General features: G+C 38.6%; 1 protein-coding gene across 2 annotated transcripts in view; it reads right to left on the reverse strand.

The window, feature by feature from the left end:
• The window catches only part of Rprd1b (regulation of nuclear pre-mRNA domain containing 1B), a 51,285-nt gene that overhangs the window by 14,321 nt on the left and 16,440 nt on the right, over positions 1 to 20,524 (reverse strand). For both annotated transcript variants that reach the window (XR_010047391.1, XM_003467650.5), the window contains exons 4-6: positions 16,573 to 16,685; positions 15,078 to 15,204; positions 9,123 to 9,298 (exon numbers count right to left, since the gene is read on the reverse strand). Coding sequence is in view for 1 of the 2 variants with exons in the window: in XM_003467650.5 (XP_003467698.2) it covers positions 9,123 to 9,298; positions 15,078 to 15,204; positions 16,573 to 16,685 (416 nt within the window). In the remaining variant the exon portion in view is untranslated. The remainder of the gene's footprint in view (positions 1 to 9,122; positions 9,299 to 15,077; positions 15,205 to 16,572; positions 16,686 to 20,524) is intronic.

The following is a 20,524-nucleotide window of genomic DNA, read 5'->3' on the forward strand; positions in this document are numbered from 1 at the left end:
AAAATTTGGTCAACAAAGGAAAAAATGTTAAGAAAAAAAAAAGCATGACAGAAAACCCTACACATTTTAATTTGAGGAGAAAAAAAAAAGGAAATACACCAAAGTTAAAAATAGTTCTGGGAGAGTAGGAAAAAATAATTCTTAGATGAACTAATGAGTTTGTTTTTTTTTTTCATTTTTATTTGCTAAGTTTCCTCTGATGTGTTATGTTTATAATCAGAAAAAAGAACCAAGAGAAAACTGAGAATTAGGTGAGTAAGAATGTTCTGGCAGCAGGAAGCAGCAAGAGGCCCAGATGCTGGCATACACATCCACGCACTTTACGTGTTGTACACATCCACTGAAAATGAGCACAGCTGGACCAAAGAAGCATCTAACATGCCAATGATATGGTGTAGTTCACTGGTAGAGTCCTTGGCCAGCACCGTTAAAAAAAAAAAGTTACACTACAGTATGAAAAAATGTAGCTATAAGTATGAAATTCTTGCTGGAAAAGCTTTGAAACCATTACTTCTCTCCAAAGTGAAGTCTCAAAAGCTCACAAATCATGTCCCCAGGTCACCAAGTATAAGAAGTACATTATAATGTGGCTTTTTTTTCCTGGAGAAAAAGTATCACAGATATCATAATAAAGAACTTACATATACACACCCAACAGATGAAACTCTAGACGAAAATCTGGCCTCAGCTGTGACTAAACTAAACGAGAGGAACCCAACGGCCTAGTATACATCCTCCAAACTTCACATTACTCAGATTCCACATCAACTTCACAAAAGTCCTTAAGTGTTGGAAGGAAACTTGAAGGAAAAAAAGACTCTATGTCAAAGCAGGGATGAAAAGGAGGTGAAGCCACAGCCTATTACGTGAGAAAGGGCATGAGTGAGTATAAGCCCCCGTAGCCGCCTGACAGGAGTCAACAGACTGACCTGTTTCAACAACCACTCTCAGTGCCCTTGGAGCTGACAGTGCGTTACTCTGGGAAGGGGGCAGCTGTATGGTAAGGCAGGGCAGTAAGTACAGAGGACTGATGGACAGGTGTGGCCACCTTCAAGCAGGGTCTCTCCCCTCCCAAGGAACATCATGATCACTCGAGTCAGGAGATCCTGGTACTGGTCCTTGCTGAGTTTCACAGTGATCCTGAGCTACTTCTATAAACCCTGAACTTAGTTTTCTTATCTAAAATGAGGATTAGACCATCTGCATTTACCACAAGTAAATGAGACAAATGAGACGCTGGCTTTGATTTTGACCAGAAAAGAGAATTCACTCCAAAGCTGATTTCACTCCAAAGCTGAGCACTCTATCTCCACCTAATGACTGTCCCATCATTGAAACCAAACTAACCATGTGCACTCTGCAGGGAGGAGAGGGAGTGCTATCAAAAATGACAGGAGGCCATGTCTGGTTTAATACCCATTTGGCTATAGCTAAATAATTTCTCAAATTGCTATAAACTTAATGCAAACAGAAATATGAAGAGTCACAAGGTAATGTTGGATTTTTAGATCATTTCCCCTTTCCTCACTGTGTTGTCTGAAGTCAGGGCAACCCAGTGGGAGGTGCCAAGCCATGGAGAAACAGAAGCAGCCCTAATTCACTGTGCCATTTCTCTCTCCTACTAGAGCAAGAGCATGTGCACAGGCACAGAGAAGACAGTGTTCTCTCGCTCCAGCGTGCTGCTTCATCCTCCCTATGCGGTATTTCTCCACAAGCTTCTTAGGAACTGCTTAAGTGATTTCACTTGGCTGCTCTCCTGTGTAGGATTATTTTTCTGTTTACCTCATGAAACAAAATTTTAAAACAACACAAACCTAACAGAAAGTTATCTGGTGTCTGTCCTAGGTTCTATTTCTGGTATACAGCTAACTGCAGCCTCTCAGTCTGTTTCTTCAATCACTTTAGAAACAGACTACGTGATCTCTAAGGTTCCATTCAGGTCCATTCAGCTCATGACTATACCAGGTTTGTATGTGTCACTTTACTCAGTGAAGCTGGTTTTTATGACTGAGCCATGGTGATCTTGTTGATTGCATTTGTACATACATACACACACACACACACACACACACACACACACGCACACACACATATATGGCAGACTGTAAAAATCCAAACAACTCATATATCTATAGCCAAGTGCTTTCTTTTTTTTGTTTCTTGGTACAATTTAGATATATACAATGATCAAATTCATCATAGGAAACTTTTACCTATACATGATATATCTTAGATCTTTTTTTCCCATTCCCCTCCACTCCCTTCAATCTCTTTCCCTCCTTATTTACAAAGCTTTTTTACCATTTTATCTTTTTTTTTCTCATTTTTGTCTTCCCTTACCCCCCACCCTGTTCGCTTTCCTTTTGAGCAATCTCTATTACACAATATCTATTTACATATTTTGGTTGGTATTTACATTTTCAGTTTCTCATACCTACGAGACAGTGTAGAATTAACACGTGTGTCTGATTTATTTCACGTAAGAGTATGGTCTCAAGGTCATCCATTTAGCTATAAATGCCTCAGCTTCATCCTTCTTTATGGCTGAGCAGTATTCTGCAGTGTGTCAAAAACCTCACATCTTTTTTTTATTTACTTGTCCACTGGTGAGCATTAATTAGGGTTGTTTTCAGGATTTAACTATTACAAACTGTGCTGCTATAAACATGGCTGTGCATATATTGCTCCATATAATGCTTTTAATTATTTTGGGAAGATACCAACAAAGAGAATAGCTGGTTCAAATGGGACCTCCGATCCTAGTTTCTTGAGGAACCTCCACACTGATGTCCACAGTGGCTGCAGTAGTCTACACTCCCACCAGCAATGAAGGTTTCCTTTCTCCTCACAGCCCCACATTTGTTATTAGTTGGTTTCTTGATACTAGCCATTCTTCCTGGAGATGGAGTCTCAGTGTTGTTTTAATTTGATCTCTCAAATGAATGGTGATGTAGAACATTTTTTCACATATTTATTTATTGTTTCTACTTCTGGGAAGTGTCTATTTGTTTTAGATGCCCACTTTGGAATTAGGTCTTTAAATCTGGGGGGGGGTCTATTTGATTTTAGACAAGGGGATGAAGCATTTAGTTGGAGGGAAAATGCTGCTAGGACAGATGGCTATCCACATTTAGGAAAATGAAAATGGTATCTTATCTTATACCATATACAAAATTAACTCAAAATGGATTAACAACCTAAATATAAGAGCTCAAATAATAAAGTTCCTAAAAGAAAATATTGTGATGAATCTTATGACTTGGAATTTGGCAATGAATTCTTAGATGGGACCTTAAAAACACGAACAACAAAAGAAAAAAATTGGAGCTCATCCAAAAACAAACAAGACAATAAAACTGAGCTGCAAAGGATATTATCAAGAAACAGAAGTTGGACATGGTGGTACATGCCGATGACCCCTAAACTCTGGGAAGCTGAAGCTGAGGCTGGAGGCAGCTGTTATATGGGAGTCCTGCTGGAACATTTAAGCAAGACACTGTCTCAAAATAAAAAATTTAAAGAATGCTGGGGTTGTAGTTCAGTGCAAAGGCACTGGGTTAAAATTTCAGTAACGCAAGAAAAAAGGAAAGACAAGTTAAAGAGTCGGAGAATGTATTTGTAAAGTATGTACCTGTGAAATGTGCAGTACCCAGAATATATAACAATCTCTTATGACTCAGTAACAACAAAACCCAGTTCAAAAATGTGCAAAGGACTTGAACAGACACATCTCCAATGAAGATACACAAATGGTCCCAAGTAAAAATGTGCAACATCGTAATAATTAAGAAAATGTGTATCAGGGCGAGGGATATAGCTCAGTGGCATAAATACCTGCTTGGCAAGCGTAAGGTCCGAGTCCTAGTACCAAAAAAAAAAGCAAGAGACATGCACAGTTTTAAAGTCTCGCCTATTAAAAATAAAATGTATATCAAAACTACCATAAGAGGGGTTGGAGATTTAGCTCAATGGCATAAGTGCCTGCCAGGCAAGCGCAAGGTTGGGATTTCAATCCCTGGCACTGAAACAACAAACAAAAAAACTACCATAAGATACCATTTCACATTTATCATGTTGGCTACATTAAAAAAAAAAAAAAGATAATAGCAAGTTTTGGGAAGCACGTGAAGAAACTAGAATACTTTTACACTGCTGGTGGTAATATAAAATACTGTAGCTACTATGGAAACATTTTGGTGATTCCTTAAGAAGTTAAATGCAGCTGGGCATGGAGGCACATGCCTGTTATCCCAGCACTTGAGAAGCTGAGGCAGGACGATCACTGCGAGTTTAAGACCAGCCTGGGCTACTAAGTGAGCTCAAGGCCAGCCTGAATTGCATAGTGAGACCCTGTTTCAACAAGACAAAAAAAAAAAAAAAAAAAAGGCAGTTAAATGCAAGATTACCATATGATCTAGCAACTCTACTCCTAGATATATAAATATCCAACACAAATGAAAATATGTGCCCACATAAAAGATTGTACATAAGTGGAGCATCTACAATAACATCATTAGTAACAATCAAGCAGCAGAATTCAAATGTTCATTAACAAAAAATTCACAGATAAATGGTAGAACCATGTAACTTTTATATTATTAAGATTCACCCATAAATAGGAGTGAAGTACTGATACACTATAGTATACAGTTGAACCATAAGACCATGCTAAGTGAAAGAAGCCAGACATTTACAGGTGATAGTTGGATAATGCTGTGAATATGCTAAATGCCACTGAAATGTATACTCTTTAAGATGGTTAATTTAGGGCTATATGAATTTCACCTCAATCAATGAACAAATCTGTATCTAGGATTATTACATCTTCTATCTCCTGGAGTCCTTCCCTGAATGGCATGTAATTATTATGCCTCAATATGCTATACAAGTAGGCTGGCCCCCTTTTAGTTGTAGAACACTGACAGACACCATGAGCAGCCTGCAAAAAACTGTTACACATACCTGGCGAAATTACACATACCTGACACTTTCTGAAATTTTTAAATGTTTGTACAAATAGACCGCCCCACTTCTTTAACTGTTTGGCTTTGACTATCATACTCACATCATGCTCTACCCACACTGATAACAAAGATTCTGGCTGACCAACTCAGGGCAAGGCTTTTGAACTTGAGCAGTTACTTGGGTAACAGTCACTTCTGTTAACAAAAAAATTCTTTGTTTTGTTCTAAGAAACAATGTTCAAAGACTTTTCTGATATTTTTCATCTTTATCTTTCTGAATCAACCTTCAAGATGGGCATGGTAGTGCATGCCTGGAATCCCAGCTGCTTGGGAGACTGAGGCAGAGGAATCACACCAGCACTTGAGATTAAGGCCATTCTACTGAACATAGCCAGACCCCTTGTTGCAAAAACACAAAAACAAGAAGGGAGTTGGGAGAGGAAACCCAAACCAAAGCCAGGTATGAAGATGCATGCCTGTAATCCTAGCTACTAAGCAGGCTGAGGTCCAAGGATTACAAGTTCAAGACCAGCCTGGTCTACACAGTGAGACCCTGACTCAAAAAAAAAAAAAAAAAAAAAAAAAAGATCGGTGAGTGATACAACTCAATGATAGAGCACCCTTGGTTTTGGTTTGATCCTCACTACTGCAACAAACAAAAACAAAACAAACTCCAAATCTTTTATCAACCTTCTTCTGGAGCCCCATATTACATACCTTATCTCTGGGCTATTATTTGCACTTATTTCTACATGTCTGATTTTCTATTTTTAATTTTTTTGATGTTTATGACAAGACATTATAAACAGATTTTCAGCAGCTTTCTTTTTCACCTTGCCCTGAGTTTAAGGGAAAGGTGACAGGCCAAGGCCACTCATCACATGCAGAAGGAAAATAAGACAATAAAAATAAAAGACTATTATCTTAAAATGAACCACAATTGTACCTGAAGTAGAACAAAACAGAAAACCCATAAGAGTTTCCATCAAATTGTCACCTTTACTAACTCGCTCTTTATAACCAACAAATCAGATTTGTTAAACCAATAATGCAACCTAAAAATAACATTTTCTTAACAGGAAAAGGTTACATCAAGTGATAAATTTCAATCACAGAATATTTATTGAGAAATATATTCCTGACACTGTGAGAGCTATCAATGAACATAGTCTAGCAGACTTTGGAAGTCTTGCTGAATCATATGGTTTAACAAAGAGCCCGTGCATTTGATAATTTCCTTATATTTTCAATAAACATCTGATCTGAGGAGCATGTCTTGCTCATTTCTGTACATCTATTGACTGGTACAGACGCTGCTGACTCTGAATGTTAAAGTAGCCTCTTCAAGACCCTTATTTCCCACCGGTCGTCTCCAAGACCTCTTTCCCACACCCTCTGTGTTTGTCTTTCTTCACATGCCTGTCTGGACTAATCTGGCTGCTCCCCTTTTATAAATATACTTCTCTCCTTCAATTGCTGCTTCCTTTTACAAAAAGGCTTTATTATCTGAAAGGATGTTTAGAATTTACCAAGCCACAATCAGGTTTGCCAACTGTCTCCTTAATCTATATTATGCGCAATCAGTTAGTATGGTTTTGTGTTTACCTATGCTGTTTATACCACAATGACTTCCTTGAAACACAATCTCCCATATGAGCCCTAACTCCCCTCTACATTCCAGGCTCTGCACCAACACTCTGCTTATCTCCACAAAAATGGTTTAGGAGCCACAAAAATCTAACATAAAATTCTCAAGTGAAAGAAAAGATATGCTTGTTACATAAGAGAATACAAAAATTGAAAAAAGAAAATATCAACTAAATGTTAACAAATTAAAACTCAAAGGAGGGACAGAACGCCAAGAAAAATCATATTTCAAAGAGTCCTAAGAGTCTCTTTATTTTTACACACTGAAGGCAATGAGAAGATTAAAAATGAAAGATTTAATTAGTATTCTGATTTGGCAGTTATAAAATAAGGTCTGTGCAACAAAAATGGAAGGTTAAAAACCACTGGTACACCCAATGCAGAATTCTTATCAGCAAGGGACTTTTGGAGGATTTGGAGAAATTCATAATATCAATAACACCTTTCAGGTTGCACATCAGGTGTTACCACCACCACAAAGATACAATGTAATAAGACCATCTGATAATGAGAAGTGAGAGAAAGCAAGATTCTGAATAGACAGTCCACATTTCCAACAAGCACCGATAAAGAACTATAGCCATCTCTTAACAGCTCATGTTTTATCTAACCATTTATTTTCTAAAAGGCACCTAATTTTGCTCTATTTTTATAATAAATGTTTCTGTCCAAGTGGCTGAAAGACATGGTTTGGGACAGGAATCTTTAGTTCATATCCTGGGTTTTGCAGTGCTGAGGCCTTTCTATTCTTCTTAACCACGGGGATTGCAGTGCCACTCCAGTGAATGAACTAGCAGAGGAGTGTGAGTGGAAAAGTACAAAACACAGCCAAATCTCTGTTCCATTTCAATGCCTCAGTCACCTCGCATGGTACACAGTAAACCACTGGTTCTACAGAAGCCAAAATGATTCTTGAAGAAATAGGAAAGTGAGGGACGATGACAAAACAAACACTTAACAGCTCTACCAACAGTCTCCTTCTCAAAGACTCTGTCCTCTATGGTAGCTTGCCATGTCCCACTCAATAACAGCTGCTCATGATAATCAATGTCTGACAGATCAGAGGAAGCCCTTAATGTGTCGCTGAGGGGCAGTTCAACAGATGGCATGGTGACTTACAACCAGAATCATTAATTATACTCTCTTATTAATCCCAGGGTACAGTGCTGAAAATGCTTCCTCAGTGAAAGATGAGCATTTCAGATAAATGACCGTCTGGTACTGCCTATGAAACTCCCTTTAGGACTTCTGGTCAGTGCCAGAAATCCAAGCATTTTTATCGCTGTTTCCAATCTTCTATAGTCAAGCTGGGTACAAACATGAAGGCCCTACCACCACCACCCAACCCATAATAAGTGCAGGTAGGTATGGGCTGGGGATTTAGCTCAGTGGCATAAGCACCTGCCTTGCAAGCAGGCGGTCATGAGTTCGATCCCCAGTACCGATAAAATAAATAAATAAATAAGTGCAGGAAAAGACACAAGAAAAATACAGTGCTCAATGACTGTGTGGGATGACCAATAAATACTACAATCTCAGTCTGAGCTAACGCAGTGTTCCCTCCTTCAGAGCCAGAAAACAAGTGCCCGAGTTTGAGGGAAGGGTGACTTTGCTGTTCCTTTACTGGGCTTTAAGAAAGTGTTTCTTATAACAGAATGTGACTGATTCTTCAACTCAGATCTGTCCTCCCTTCACAGAACAACTGGCTAAGATTCTTCCACGTATCTTTTAAAAAGAAAACAGTAAACAATTCATAAAAAGGAAGCTTAGTAGCATGGGACAAGCAAAAATCCTCAAATGTCCACTCTGCTGTCTGTCATCCAAAAAGACTAGGCCAGTGATAGCAAACTTAAAGCACGCATGCCGTGGCAGGCTGTTTGTATTACTGAAAGCTCTCAAAGATTCACCATGAGTGAACTAGGCACTGAAGCTAAACCAGGTACTAATCAAAGAGCCAAACAATATATAGTAACAAATGGTTCCGAATCCCTCCGAAGAGCCCTTAGACTCATGCCCTCAACTCAGGGCCAAAATATGTTCCTTCTCAACAGCAAAAAAATCAGGCTCCTTAAACATTATTGTAACACTTTAAAGTTGACACAGAAAGAGCTTAGAGGCAGATAAATTAGAACTGATACAAGTCAGAAATAAATCTCAGAACACCACAATAGAAATTTTAAAGCACTTCCTGTATATCACCAAAAAAGCATTCTTTCTGCACTTTGACGTGCACTTTGTTTTTAATGTAAGGTAAAACTAACTCAATATTAAAATCCTAAGTACTGTATTAAGAGTTCACTATTTTCTACAATCCAATTTGCTTTTTTCTGGACATACAAAAACATGACTTTAATTTTTAACTAGGCTCAAATGTTTATAATTTCTAATGGGTGTTCCGATCTCATCAATTTATAAAAGAAAAACATGTTAATTAATGCACTAAAAAATTGTTAATGTGGGCTATAGAAAGAGAAATCTGGGGAATCTGAGTCTGTTTTGCAATGTACTCACTTCTAGCTTTTTCTCCTTTTCTGACAAAACATCTTTCTGATTCTGGGTGTACTCCACCAACATCCGAGCCAGCTGGCGCCGGTCTTCCAGTTCTGCTGCCAGGCGCCCGTTATACTCTGCTAGTAACAGACATGCTTCATCTACTGTTTTTGAAAGACGTTCAGCTGCCTCTTTGTCTAAGTATAAATGAGACCAAAAAATAGAGACAAAAATGAAAATCACACAGGTACAATTGCAAGCATTTCTGGGGGAGGCTTACCGTTTCTCTCCTATCATAGCAAAGAATGAGCCAGGACCTGTGGACAATGAGTTGGCTGGCTAAGAAACCCAAAGGCTTTCACTCTGAATTACCTGAAGTGAGGCAACTGTATAGGGAGGGAAATCTGGCTAATACTTTTAAATGTCTATTCCTGTAAAAGCTGTACAAACAAAACAGAAAGATATTTAAAGTCATCCATGAAATGATTTTTCTTGCCACTGTGCAGTTCAAATGCTTTTGTTCGTATTATTTTGTTAATATACTTTTTACATTCCTCTGAAATAAAAAAGCAAGTTTTCCTTGCTTGCTCTGTAAACTGAAACAAAAATAAGTAAAAGCAACATGACAGGTTCAACATGCAGTCAGCTGATCTGGGACTCAAAGAGACGGACTTAGAGGACTCTACTTCCTTAACAGTGTAAGCCTTAGGCCTGGGGATTTAGCTCAGTGGTGTTAAGTGCCTGCCTGGAAAGCATGAGGTCAGGAGTTCGATCCCTGGTACCAAAAAAATAAAAATAAAATAAAACAGTGTAAGCCTTGAGCCTGGGTATAAGCTCCCTTTCTACATTCAGCAAAATAAAGGGTTTGGTAAAGAACAGAGGCTTTCAAGTGTTTTTTAATCATGACCTGCTACAGAAACACATTGTTTATAAACATAAAAACAACAGTAATGTTTCATAAAACAGTGCTTCCGTTTACTATGTACAACTTCAAAAAAGTGTTCAAAAAAGTCCAGTTATCCACTGGACAATATATCCAATTAATGGCTACGAGTCATACTTTGGGAAGTGGTGAACAAAGGTTCAGCACAAGGAAATGAGAAGAAACAAAAGGAGGATCTGTATCTATAAAAAAGTGCTAAAATTATGTATGGATCGTAGCGAGACTAAAACTACAAAAGTGTGTATGTATGGGTAGACTGATTTTAACTTTGTTATTCCCTCATTAATCTTTTTTTTTCTTAAATGGTTAATATATTAGGATGCTTAACAGGCAAAAAACAGCAAAGAAAACACTTAATTGTTTTTTTTTTTGGGACCGGAGAGTGAACTCATGACCTTGCATTTGTCAGGCAGGCACTTATGCCACTGAGCTAAATCCCTGGCCCAAAAACACTTAATTTTTAATATTTTTAAAAAGTCAATTTTCACCCACAAAAAGTTATACAAACAAGTCAATTATTTACACAAATAATTGAAATCCAGAAAAATGACTTTTTATACTTCACTGAGTTACAAAGAAAATCCACTCCAAATGCAGAAGCAAGATTTCAGGGCACTTACCTGCGGCTATGCTCCAGGGGTCGGCCCTCCCTGAGGCAGAGGCGCAGCAGTGAGCCTCTTGCAGACAGCTGCTCACCTGTGCATGGGCATCCTACTCCCTCAAGCTGGCAGAGACTTAGCTTCTGGCACACCTCAAGTCACCCCTGCAACATCGGTTCCTCTTTCCCTCAAGAAGTAGAGAAGCAAATCTACAGCTATGCCAACCAACTAGTATCTAGCACTCTCTAGCTATTTCCCTGCTCTCCTTCTACAACAAACTGTATATATTCAGTGTAGCCACTTCCTCTCTGCCGCGTTACTAAATTGACTCTACTCAGGCTTTCAAACCCACCAACCCTCTACTGATAACCTCTGATTCTACCTAACAAATACCTGAGCACCTTCTGAGTACCTAGGTTCTTGGAGAGTGCAGGGAACAAAAAGTATATATACTCTCTGCTCTTGAGTTTACAGTCTCAGATATGAAAAGAAACCAAATACACAGTACAGTGTACAGAGGAGAAGAAATGGGTCATTGGGATGGTGGGGGATGCAATTTTCAATATGGTGGTCAGGGCAGGCATCAGTGGAGTGACATATATAAACAAGGGCCTGAAGGAAGGGGAAGATCACTGAACAGCACCAACCCAAAGGCCCTGACAGGGGGGACGCCTGGTGCCTGGTAAGAAGCCCAGAGGATCTGACAGTGAGCACAGGGAAAGCAGTGAAGCCCACGACGCAACAGCAGCCGGACTGTGTAGGCCATGAAGGCTTCTGGCTTTTACTCTGGGTGAATGGGGCTGGAGGGTGGGGTTGACCTGTTGGGGTGTTCTGAGCAAGATGAGATGTGATCCAACTTTGATTTAAGAAAGTCACTCTGATTATCATAATGTTAAGAACAGGATGATGACTGGGAATGAGAGACAAAGAAGTGGCAGACAAGGAAGGAAAAGAAGCTATTGCAGTTATTCCAAGGAGCACGATAGTGACTTGTGACTTGTACAGATGTCAAGTACTAGTTTTGGTCCCAATCAACAGGAATGGGGTGAATTTACTGAAATGGTGAAAACCATGAGGAAAATTATTTTCAGAGGGAAGCTCAGAAGTTCAGTTTGGGACAGGTTAAGCTTCAAACATTCAACTAAGGGTGGATATAAGGGGCTCAAGTAAAAAGGCAAGGTCAACAATCAGGACATAAATTAGGGCATTACTAGCATAAAAAAACTGTTTCACATCAACAAATTGGATAGAGCGCTCCATGAAACTAGCTACAGAACATTTAGAGGGCAAAAAGAAGTGAAAAAAAAGCACCAAGAAGTAGAAAAGATGCTGCCAGAGAGATAGGAGGAAAGCTAGAAAAATATAGGGTCCTAGTTTGGTACTGCTGCCTAAAAAACCCACAAAATTAGTGGTTTAAAATATTATAAATGTATTATTTGTTATCTCAGCCCCTTCTTCCATACCTGAAGCACATCCTGCAACCTCTGCTTCCAAAGTTATCTCCTTCTCTTTTATAAGAACCCTCTGATTACTGGGTCCACCTGAACAATCTAGAATTTTCTAACTCTGGATCATAAACCCAATCACATCTGCCAAGTTCTTTTTGCCAGGTAAGATAACATATTCAAGGTTCTGGCAATGTGGACTCAGGCTTTTGAGGAGGGAATATTATTATATCTACCAAATTAAGCAAAGAACATATTTTCAGACAGAAGAAATAATCAACAGATCAAATGCTACCAGGGGTCAAGTCAAAATAAGTACAGAGAATTCACCATTGACTCTGGCAATGAAAGTCATAAGCAACTTTGATAAGGGCAAGTTCAGTAAGGTAGAATCAAGAAAAGAGATGGGCAGGAAGTGGAGGCAGCCAAGGTAATCCATTCAGGATGTTGTGTTAAAAGGAACAGAAAAGGGGGTACAGGCTGCATGCCTGTAATTCCAGCTCTCAGAGGGCTAAGGCAGAATGATCAAGAGTTCAAAGCCAGCCTGGGCTACAAAGCAAGACACTGTCTCAAAAGAAAAGAGAGAAGGAAAGGGAGACAGGAGACTGGGAGAAAAGAGAGAAAGAGAGGAAAGGGAAGAGGGGAATAGAAGGAGAGAAAGACAAGGAGACAGAGAGATAGAAATAGAGACAGACAGAAAGATAGAAATAGAGACAGACAGAGGGAATTTGAACCAGAGAAATAAAGCAGTGACTAGAGAAGGATATACAACAAAGAACTTTTTTTCCTATGTGGGAGAAAAAAATGCAAAATGTTATGGGGTTGGGGATGGCACAGTGGTAGAGCAAGTATACAGCATATTCATGGCCCTGGATTAAAGCTCTAGCACACTCTACACATCTACACTATTTAGAATGATCCGTTAGAATGAAGAGATGAAAGATACAGAAGTGAAGGGCATCTTCTGTTTCACCTGTCTCCTTCTCCCTCTTTTTTCGAGACAGTCTTACTTTGTAGTTCAGGTCACCCTTAAGTAGGCAAATTTAATTTACAGGAAAGGTTTAGAATAAAGCATGTTCCTCCAGAGAAGTGTGAGGCTAGGGCTTATAAACTACTTTCCCTAGCAACATTCTCTTGCACAAGAACAGAAAGGAGAAATAAAGCTGGATATCAGACTGGTGGTTGTCAACAGGTAAGAAAGATAAGACATGAGCTATTGTTTAGTTATTGTGAGTATACTGTTTCAGTTTCACAAGACAGAGTTCTGGAAACTGGTTGCACAACAGTGTAAAAGTACTTAAACCACTGAACCGTATACTTTTTTATTACGTATTTTGTACACAATTTAAAAGTAAAAATAGGTTGGGGAGTAGTCAATAGTGCAGTGTTTGATCTACGTGTGGCCCTGGGTCAATGCTCAGCACCACAGTAAATAAATAAGTAGCCAGGTGTGCTGGTGCTGGTGTAATACCAGCCAGCATCGTGGAAGGTTGAGGCAGAGGAGAGCAAGTTTGAGCCTGTTTCCAAAAGAATTTTTAAAAGGCAGGAGGTAGAGGTCAGTGTGAAGCCCCTAGGTTCAATTCCCAGTGCCACATACAGATAAATAAATAGCCCTTTAATAATGATTTTTTAAAAGATGGATCTAACCAGTATCAGGGTTTTGTCAGACAGCTACAGTTAGGAAAAAGATGCTGATGGTGTATATGGGAGGGCAGATACTGAGCACAAATAATGAGGACTCAAAAGTTAGGCTGAAGGGAGACATGAAGAGTGGTAAAATGCTTCTCATCAGCACTCAGGAGGCTGCAGCAGGGGACTGCTACAAGTTTGAGGGTAGCCTGGGCTACAAAGTGAGTTCAAGGCTAGCCTGAACTGCATAACAAAACCATCTCTCAAAAAGGCAGATAGACAGACAGATGGACAGATAGATGCCTCTCATGCAATTTCAAAGGCTTCTCTGTTGCACTGTGTTGTCCCACTAAGCACATGTAGCCTTCAGGTCTTTCTCTGTACTGCCTTTTGGTAATTCCTTTCCTAAGTATCACGACCTGTTCCTAATTTCTTTGGTTTTCTGCTCAAAGATCATTTCAAACTCCTTGGTACTTAACCCCTGTGGGAATATGGGTGGGACAAAGGGTACAGTGAGCCTCAGATAACTTGTTGCATGAAGGAAGTACTTCTTGAGTAGCCTTGATTTCTTTAAGTGAATATGGAAAAATTTAGAGAAGCAGCCAAATCAAGAAACTGGGGGCAGGGGTATGGAATAGTGTCCTCTGCAAGATAGTGGAATGAAAAGCCCGTGCTTTTACAATAGAAAGAGCACAGACCTCACAGCCTGGGTTGGAATCTCAATACCACTGCCTATATGGCTTTGGGCAAGACACCAAACTTCTCACATGTCTTGATCTCTTTGTATGTAACATGGGGATATACAGGCAGTAGTCCTCAAAGACCATCAAAAGTACAGTCTTACTTCATTCCTTCCCTTTAACTTCCCATGCAGAAAGCAGGAATAGTTGTCAGTTTCCCTGTTTAACTGGGAGTTAGTCAACATTAGGGCAACATGACATGACCAAGTATACACTTGGAATTCTCAATACTGAATCATCTATAGGCTTGCCAATGTACAGAGCATAAATCACAAGGCCCTGTATCATAAATTATTTTCTTTTAGAAAGTCAGGAGTTTAATGCCTGATTCCTCCCTAACCACACTGCTCCACATGGACATACTTTGTACTGCGTTACCAACAAAATTTAAGGTGCCACAAGTTGTGATATATCGGCATTTCTACAATAATTCTTAGAATTGTTTCTCAAGCTTTGGCTATTCCAAGTGTTTCTTCTACATGTGATTCATTTGCAAATCACAAGGTGGCAAAGCATCACACATAAAGTTATGCCTGTAGGCATCAGCATATCCTAAGGTTTAATGCCCTACAGAGGAACTACACATCAGTCCTGCTTTTACCTAGACTCTAGCTTCCTACCTGTTATTTTTTCCAGTAGAGAAACATCTTGCACTTCTTGGGGCAGAGAAGCAATTTTCTGTCGAACAGTTGCATCCCCTGATGCAGCATTTTCAAGATCCTGCAAAGCTTTGATTAGTTCTTCAGTCTAGAAGAGCATAAAATGAAAACACAATGACATTCATTAAGACACACAATTCAAAGAAATTTTGCTGGAGTTAAATGAGGCGAAAGTAAATTTTAAAATGGCCCTTCCTGATTTTTAATAAAAATTGTTCTTACTTCCAGAACTTATATAGAAGTCAATGACATAGACTGTAAGGGAATGTACAAAATTAATTTTCTAGATCTATAACACAATATGAATAAAACTTCATGTAATGAAAACACATGCACACATATATATAGTACGTGTTGTCTTATTAAATTCTTGGGTTTACTTTATGAAATGATTATCACCTCCTCTGTATTAAATGTGTAAAATTAACTACAAAGGGGGAAAATCAAGGAAGGCAAATAAAGAATGCATATTCTGCATGCACCAGTATCAAAACAGATTAATTACATTGTCAGAAAAAAAGCAGAATGCTGACAGGTAAGCCAGTTCATAATGACTACAGATGGTTAATTCGGTTACCCTGGAAGATGATAATCCAAGCTATTCTCTTTTAAAGTTTTGAGGTACAGATATGTGGCCCAAAACTCCTGTCCATTAATTCCCAGCCTAACCATCATTTTCACACGATACAAACCAGACAGGCTTCTATTTTCAGAGGCTTTAAACCATCTATTTGTAAGAGGTAAAAATAAGAGGAGACAGTGCAAGCCAGTGAAAAGGGAACGGGCTCTGAAGTCAGACAGACTTGGATTCAAGTTAAGACATCAGGCCAAGTTATTCAGCCTATTTTCTTGAGCCTCATTTTCTTTGACTATAAGGAGACAAAATAAGACAACCACAGACTTTATAAGATAACTTGCCTAATAAAAATCTAAATCATATAAGCACATGATTAAAGATAGTGTTTTACTGTTTAAACAGGTTACAGTGTAGCAACCTTGCTATTAGCACAGAGTCTATCCTTAGATACTAATGAGCTGTTTACTTATAAAACTGGGAGTATAGAAGTAAACCACCAAGGATTGGGGCTACAGCTCAGTGGCACAGTGCCTGTCTTGTAAGTGCAAGGTCTTGGGTTTGATTCCCAGTACTAAAAAAGAAAAATAAAAAGTAAGTACCAAGCTACTCGAGCCAAGCCAAAGCGGAAAACTAAAAGTATCACCCCTCTCACAAAAAACTATTTTTAACAGTGGAAGAAAAAAAATCTAAGAACTTTATAAAAGGTAAACCCATCCCTAAGTCAAGGCACGCAAGCTTCTCTGGGTGGCTCTTGCAGCAGAAGAGCTCCCACTTCTGGAGCTTCCATACCACTGGTCACCGACGCCACCTTGTGGCCACCATCTTCAACTACCGGTCACTTCAAGCCACTTTGCCCTATTCTCTAGGAGGCAAACATACCAAGAGAGGTCCTGCAGAAGGATCTTGGGGAGAGTAGCTTCCAGGGTAGTCATCATCCTCCTCCTCCTGTATTTGCTGAAAAGTTCGCTTTAGGGATTTCTTCTCTTCTGTTGCTAAAAGAAAGGAAAATGATACATTTGATTCTCATATCCCACACTTGGAACTCAAATGCTACATACAATGGAACACATGTAAAAACAGAGCAGAGGGGTGTTCATTTTCAGAGATAACCTAACATTAACCTTTATGCCAGTTATTTGAAGTTAGTTGTAGTTTCTTACTTAACTGAAGAGTCAAAAAGGTCTTGGTCTGTCATCTCAAACTGACTGGAGAAACACTACTGAAAACAACAATCTAAAAGCAAAACACACCAAGTTATCATATTTAATTAAAAACACCATTATCTTTAAAGAAAAAAATCACTAGAAGTAAAATGTTAAGAAACCCATTAGACAATATAATGAGGTGAGCCAATGTGTACAAGGATTTATTGAGAACATACTACACATAAAATTAGGTATTTTATGGCTTCCAAAGATCATTTCGGAAAATACATGAGATAATTCATCAATAAAACTATGTCCCAGATTCTAAATATTGTACAAATATCTTTTAAAGTACTCCTTTAAAAATAAAAAATGCTAATTATACCTTAAGATAAAAAATAACCTTTACTGAAAAATATGATTGATACCACTGGGAGAAATTACATAACTTACTATTTTTAATTTAACCACTTGAGGCTCATGGGTTACCTTTTATTATCTGTACCTTTATGTTTTTATATTATGACAAATGTGCTACATCTAAAATTATTTCTATTGCATCAAATTGGATAATAATAAATAAATGGCAAACTATGGGAAACTGAAATGGTAGATTTTGGTTTAGAAAGTAAAGAAGTTCTATACACCTAACATGTATAAGGCACTGCAATAGCCTATTTACATTTAAACTTTCCAATACTTTTAAGATAGAGTATCTCACTTCCCAGGAGAGGAAACAAAAAGCCTGGGGAGGGTAAAAACTCAATTTAAAGGCATGCCTCCAAAACCTGTGCTTTTCCACTGAGCTGAAATTATTAAGCACAATACAAGTACCCTCTCATCTGTCAAAAAAAAAGGGGAACACCAGGCACCCTTCAGAAATTTGCAAGTTACACAAAGAATAACTTATATAGAATATATTCTTTTCACTGAAATGGTTTCTTCTGGAGTCAAGTATGTACTTCTTATTTTCTACCTTATACATTAACTGACCAAACTATAATGTGAAATCCAAGTTAACTAGGGGCTGGGGATTTAGCTCAGCGGCATAAGCGCCTGCCTTGCAAGCAGGCAGTTGTGAGTTCGATCCCTGGTACTGATGGGGAAAAAAAAAAAAGAAGAAACCCAAGTCAACAGTCAACAGCATAAATCTTTTTTTTTTTTTTTGTCTTTTTGACACAGGGTCACTATTCAGTTGAACTCACAGCGATCCTCCTGCCTCAGCCTCTTGAGTGCTGGGATTACAGCATATGCCATCATGCCCAGCTAAAAATTAGAAAAATTTTTTTCTTAATTTTTTTGTTTCTTCTACTAAAAAAACAATATTATAATACCAGTAGTTCTTGCTTTGCATGATTCTAATATGCATGGATTAGTTACCGTTGTTAAGTATTAGTCCAACAAAGCTCAAATTTCAGTTATCATGCATATTAATTTTATATTCTTGGATAAAGTACAAATTTCTCTAATATTTCAGCCTCCAAATTGTGGTCAGTGGCCAATCACATCACTTCTTCAAGGGTACTGCACAAGGGTACTGTACTTGGTTCACATACAGACAGCAAAGCATGTAGACATGCTTCCGCATTTTGCAGGGGTAAATCTATATAATAATTAATAAAAGTGAATAAAAGAAATAGGGAGCTGGCCATAAAGATCAAAGTGCCACAAAGAAACTACAATAAAAGCAAAAGGTGGAACTGAAATTCCAGGGGCACAGAAATGAAGTCCCAAGGAAGGTGAGCCTCAGTCACAAGAACCTCCTGAAGAGCAGTGGTAGTAATGAAAAGAATGGCCAGGTCCTATTGTAAGAGATGTTGGCAAAAACTTCAGGCCAGAGGAACACTCAGGGATATTTTACAACACTGAGAGTGCCGAGGATAAACCCTGGAAGTGGGGTTATTCACTAAAGCCCAGAAAGGATCCTTGCTCTGTATCAGGTGCTCTAGTAACTAGAAGGCAAGTGTTGTTCAAGGTACTCTTTGATAAATTTGGTACAAAAAAAAAAAAAAAAACCACTTTAATCTTCAATATTTCTAATTATGTTATTACACAATAAACTGTCTTATTCTTTTGTTTTACTACACATTTATAAACAACAGTGAGTTTTTAATTCTGACCCCCCCAAAAAAATCACAAAACAATTGTAATTTTCTCCATTGATTCCTAAGTTCACTTTATATAGTTTCAGCTTGCACAGTCATCTTTAGCCTTGTATTACTAGGCAAAGCAAAGACTGCCTTATTTTTTTAAATGGATAACATATTAGGGTATAGTTTTCATATGAAATACCCAATAGTACTTTGCACACAGTAGCTGCTTAATGTTCTGCCTGCGGTGTGACCCACATAAAGCCACTGACCCACATTCAGTCACTATAGCATCAAAAGAGTGGCCATTAGGATGTGAACAAAGATCAAAATAAAATTTAAAATTATTGTTTGCTTCTAAGGACATACGTGACTGCTCAATAAATTGTCAAACACAGTAAATTATAACTTGAAATCCTTCAGTTTCCAGACTTTCACACAGAAATTACTGTAACTTATAAAAACCAAACTACTATCTCAGGATCCTACTGATCACTGAATTTTGGCAACAGGAGGCCTGAGATCAGCAACCAGGGGATCCTGAGATGGCGTTTTGGTTTTTATACAGGAAATGAAGTGGGTTGCTGGTAAACTTTCTTCTGTGAGAGGAAGTTTCTCATTCTTTTACTTCTGACCAGAGTAGGCAATGTCCTGAAGGGAGAGGAGTCACAAGGCTTGGGAAAGTCCTTGTGCTACGTCAAAAAGTGAAATCATTACTTCAAAGCTAGCCAGCATTAGGCCCAGAATTCTCAGCTGGGTTAGACAACACTAAAAATACCTAGCAAATCTGTTGGTTACATTCTTACACTAGAATTTTGTTTGTTTGTTTGTTTGCAATGCTTGGGATCAAACCCACAGTCCTGCACATGCTGAGCAAGTGCTCCATCACTGACCTACACCCAGAGCACTTTCCATTGTTAATTTTGAAACAAAGTCTTGGTAAGTTGCCCAGGTTGGACTTGAAATTGCAACTAAGCTTCCCAAGTAGCATGTACCACCATAGCCAGTCTATTACATAGTTTACATTTTCCAAAATTTTTTTGGTGGTGCTGGGGATCGAACCCAGGACTTCATGCATGGTCCAAGTACTCCACTACTTAGCTATATTCTCAACTCCCTGCACTGAAACTGAAAATGTTTTCCACTATCAATTATGACCCTAGACTTAGGCTTCCTTTTTTATTCACTCAAACACTGTTTCCAGGAAGGGCAAACCCCGCAGGTGGTCAATGTTCTTCACCTTCATATTGTCCAGCTTCTTTTTTTTTCATACTGGGCCTCCCACTTTTCAGGCAGACACTTACACTGCTGAGCTAAATTCACAGCCCTTCAGCTTCCTTTCTATCATCCAGCTTGTCCCTGTTTCTCCAGGAGGCCTTGTATTCAGCTAACTTTCAAGTAATCTGAGTTACATAAGGGTATGGTATATCTCTCACAGACCTTGTGATAGAAATTCCAATATTATGGCAGACTATGAAATTAATCTTAAGGCAAAAAGCTGGCCTGAAGTCTCTTAACTCACATCACAAAGCATAACCATCTACCTACAAACCTGGATCTTCATGAGAATACACTTGAAAATTTCTAGGATTTAAA

This window comes from Cavia porcellus, unplaced genomic scaffold (assembly GCF_034190915.1).
Source record: "Cavia porcellus strain 051 isolate PalLab524CR breed Dunkin Hartley unplaced genomic scaffold, mCavPor4.1 scaffold_5, whole genome shotgun sequence".
Taxonomy (NCBI): Eukaryota; Metazoa; Chordata; class Mammalia; order Rodentia; family Caviidae; genus Cavia; species Cavia porcellus.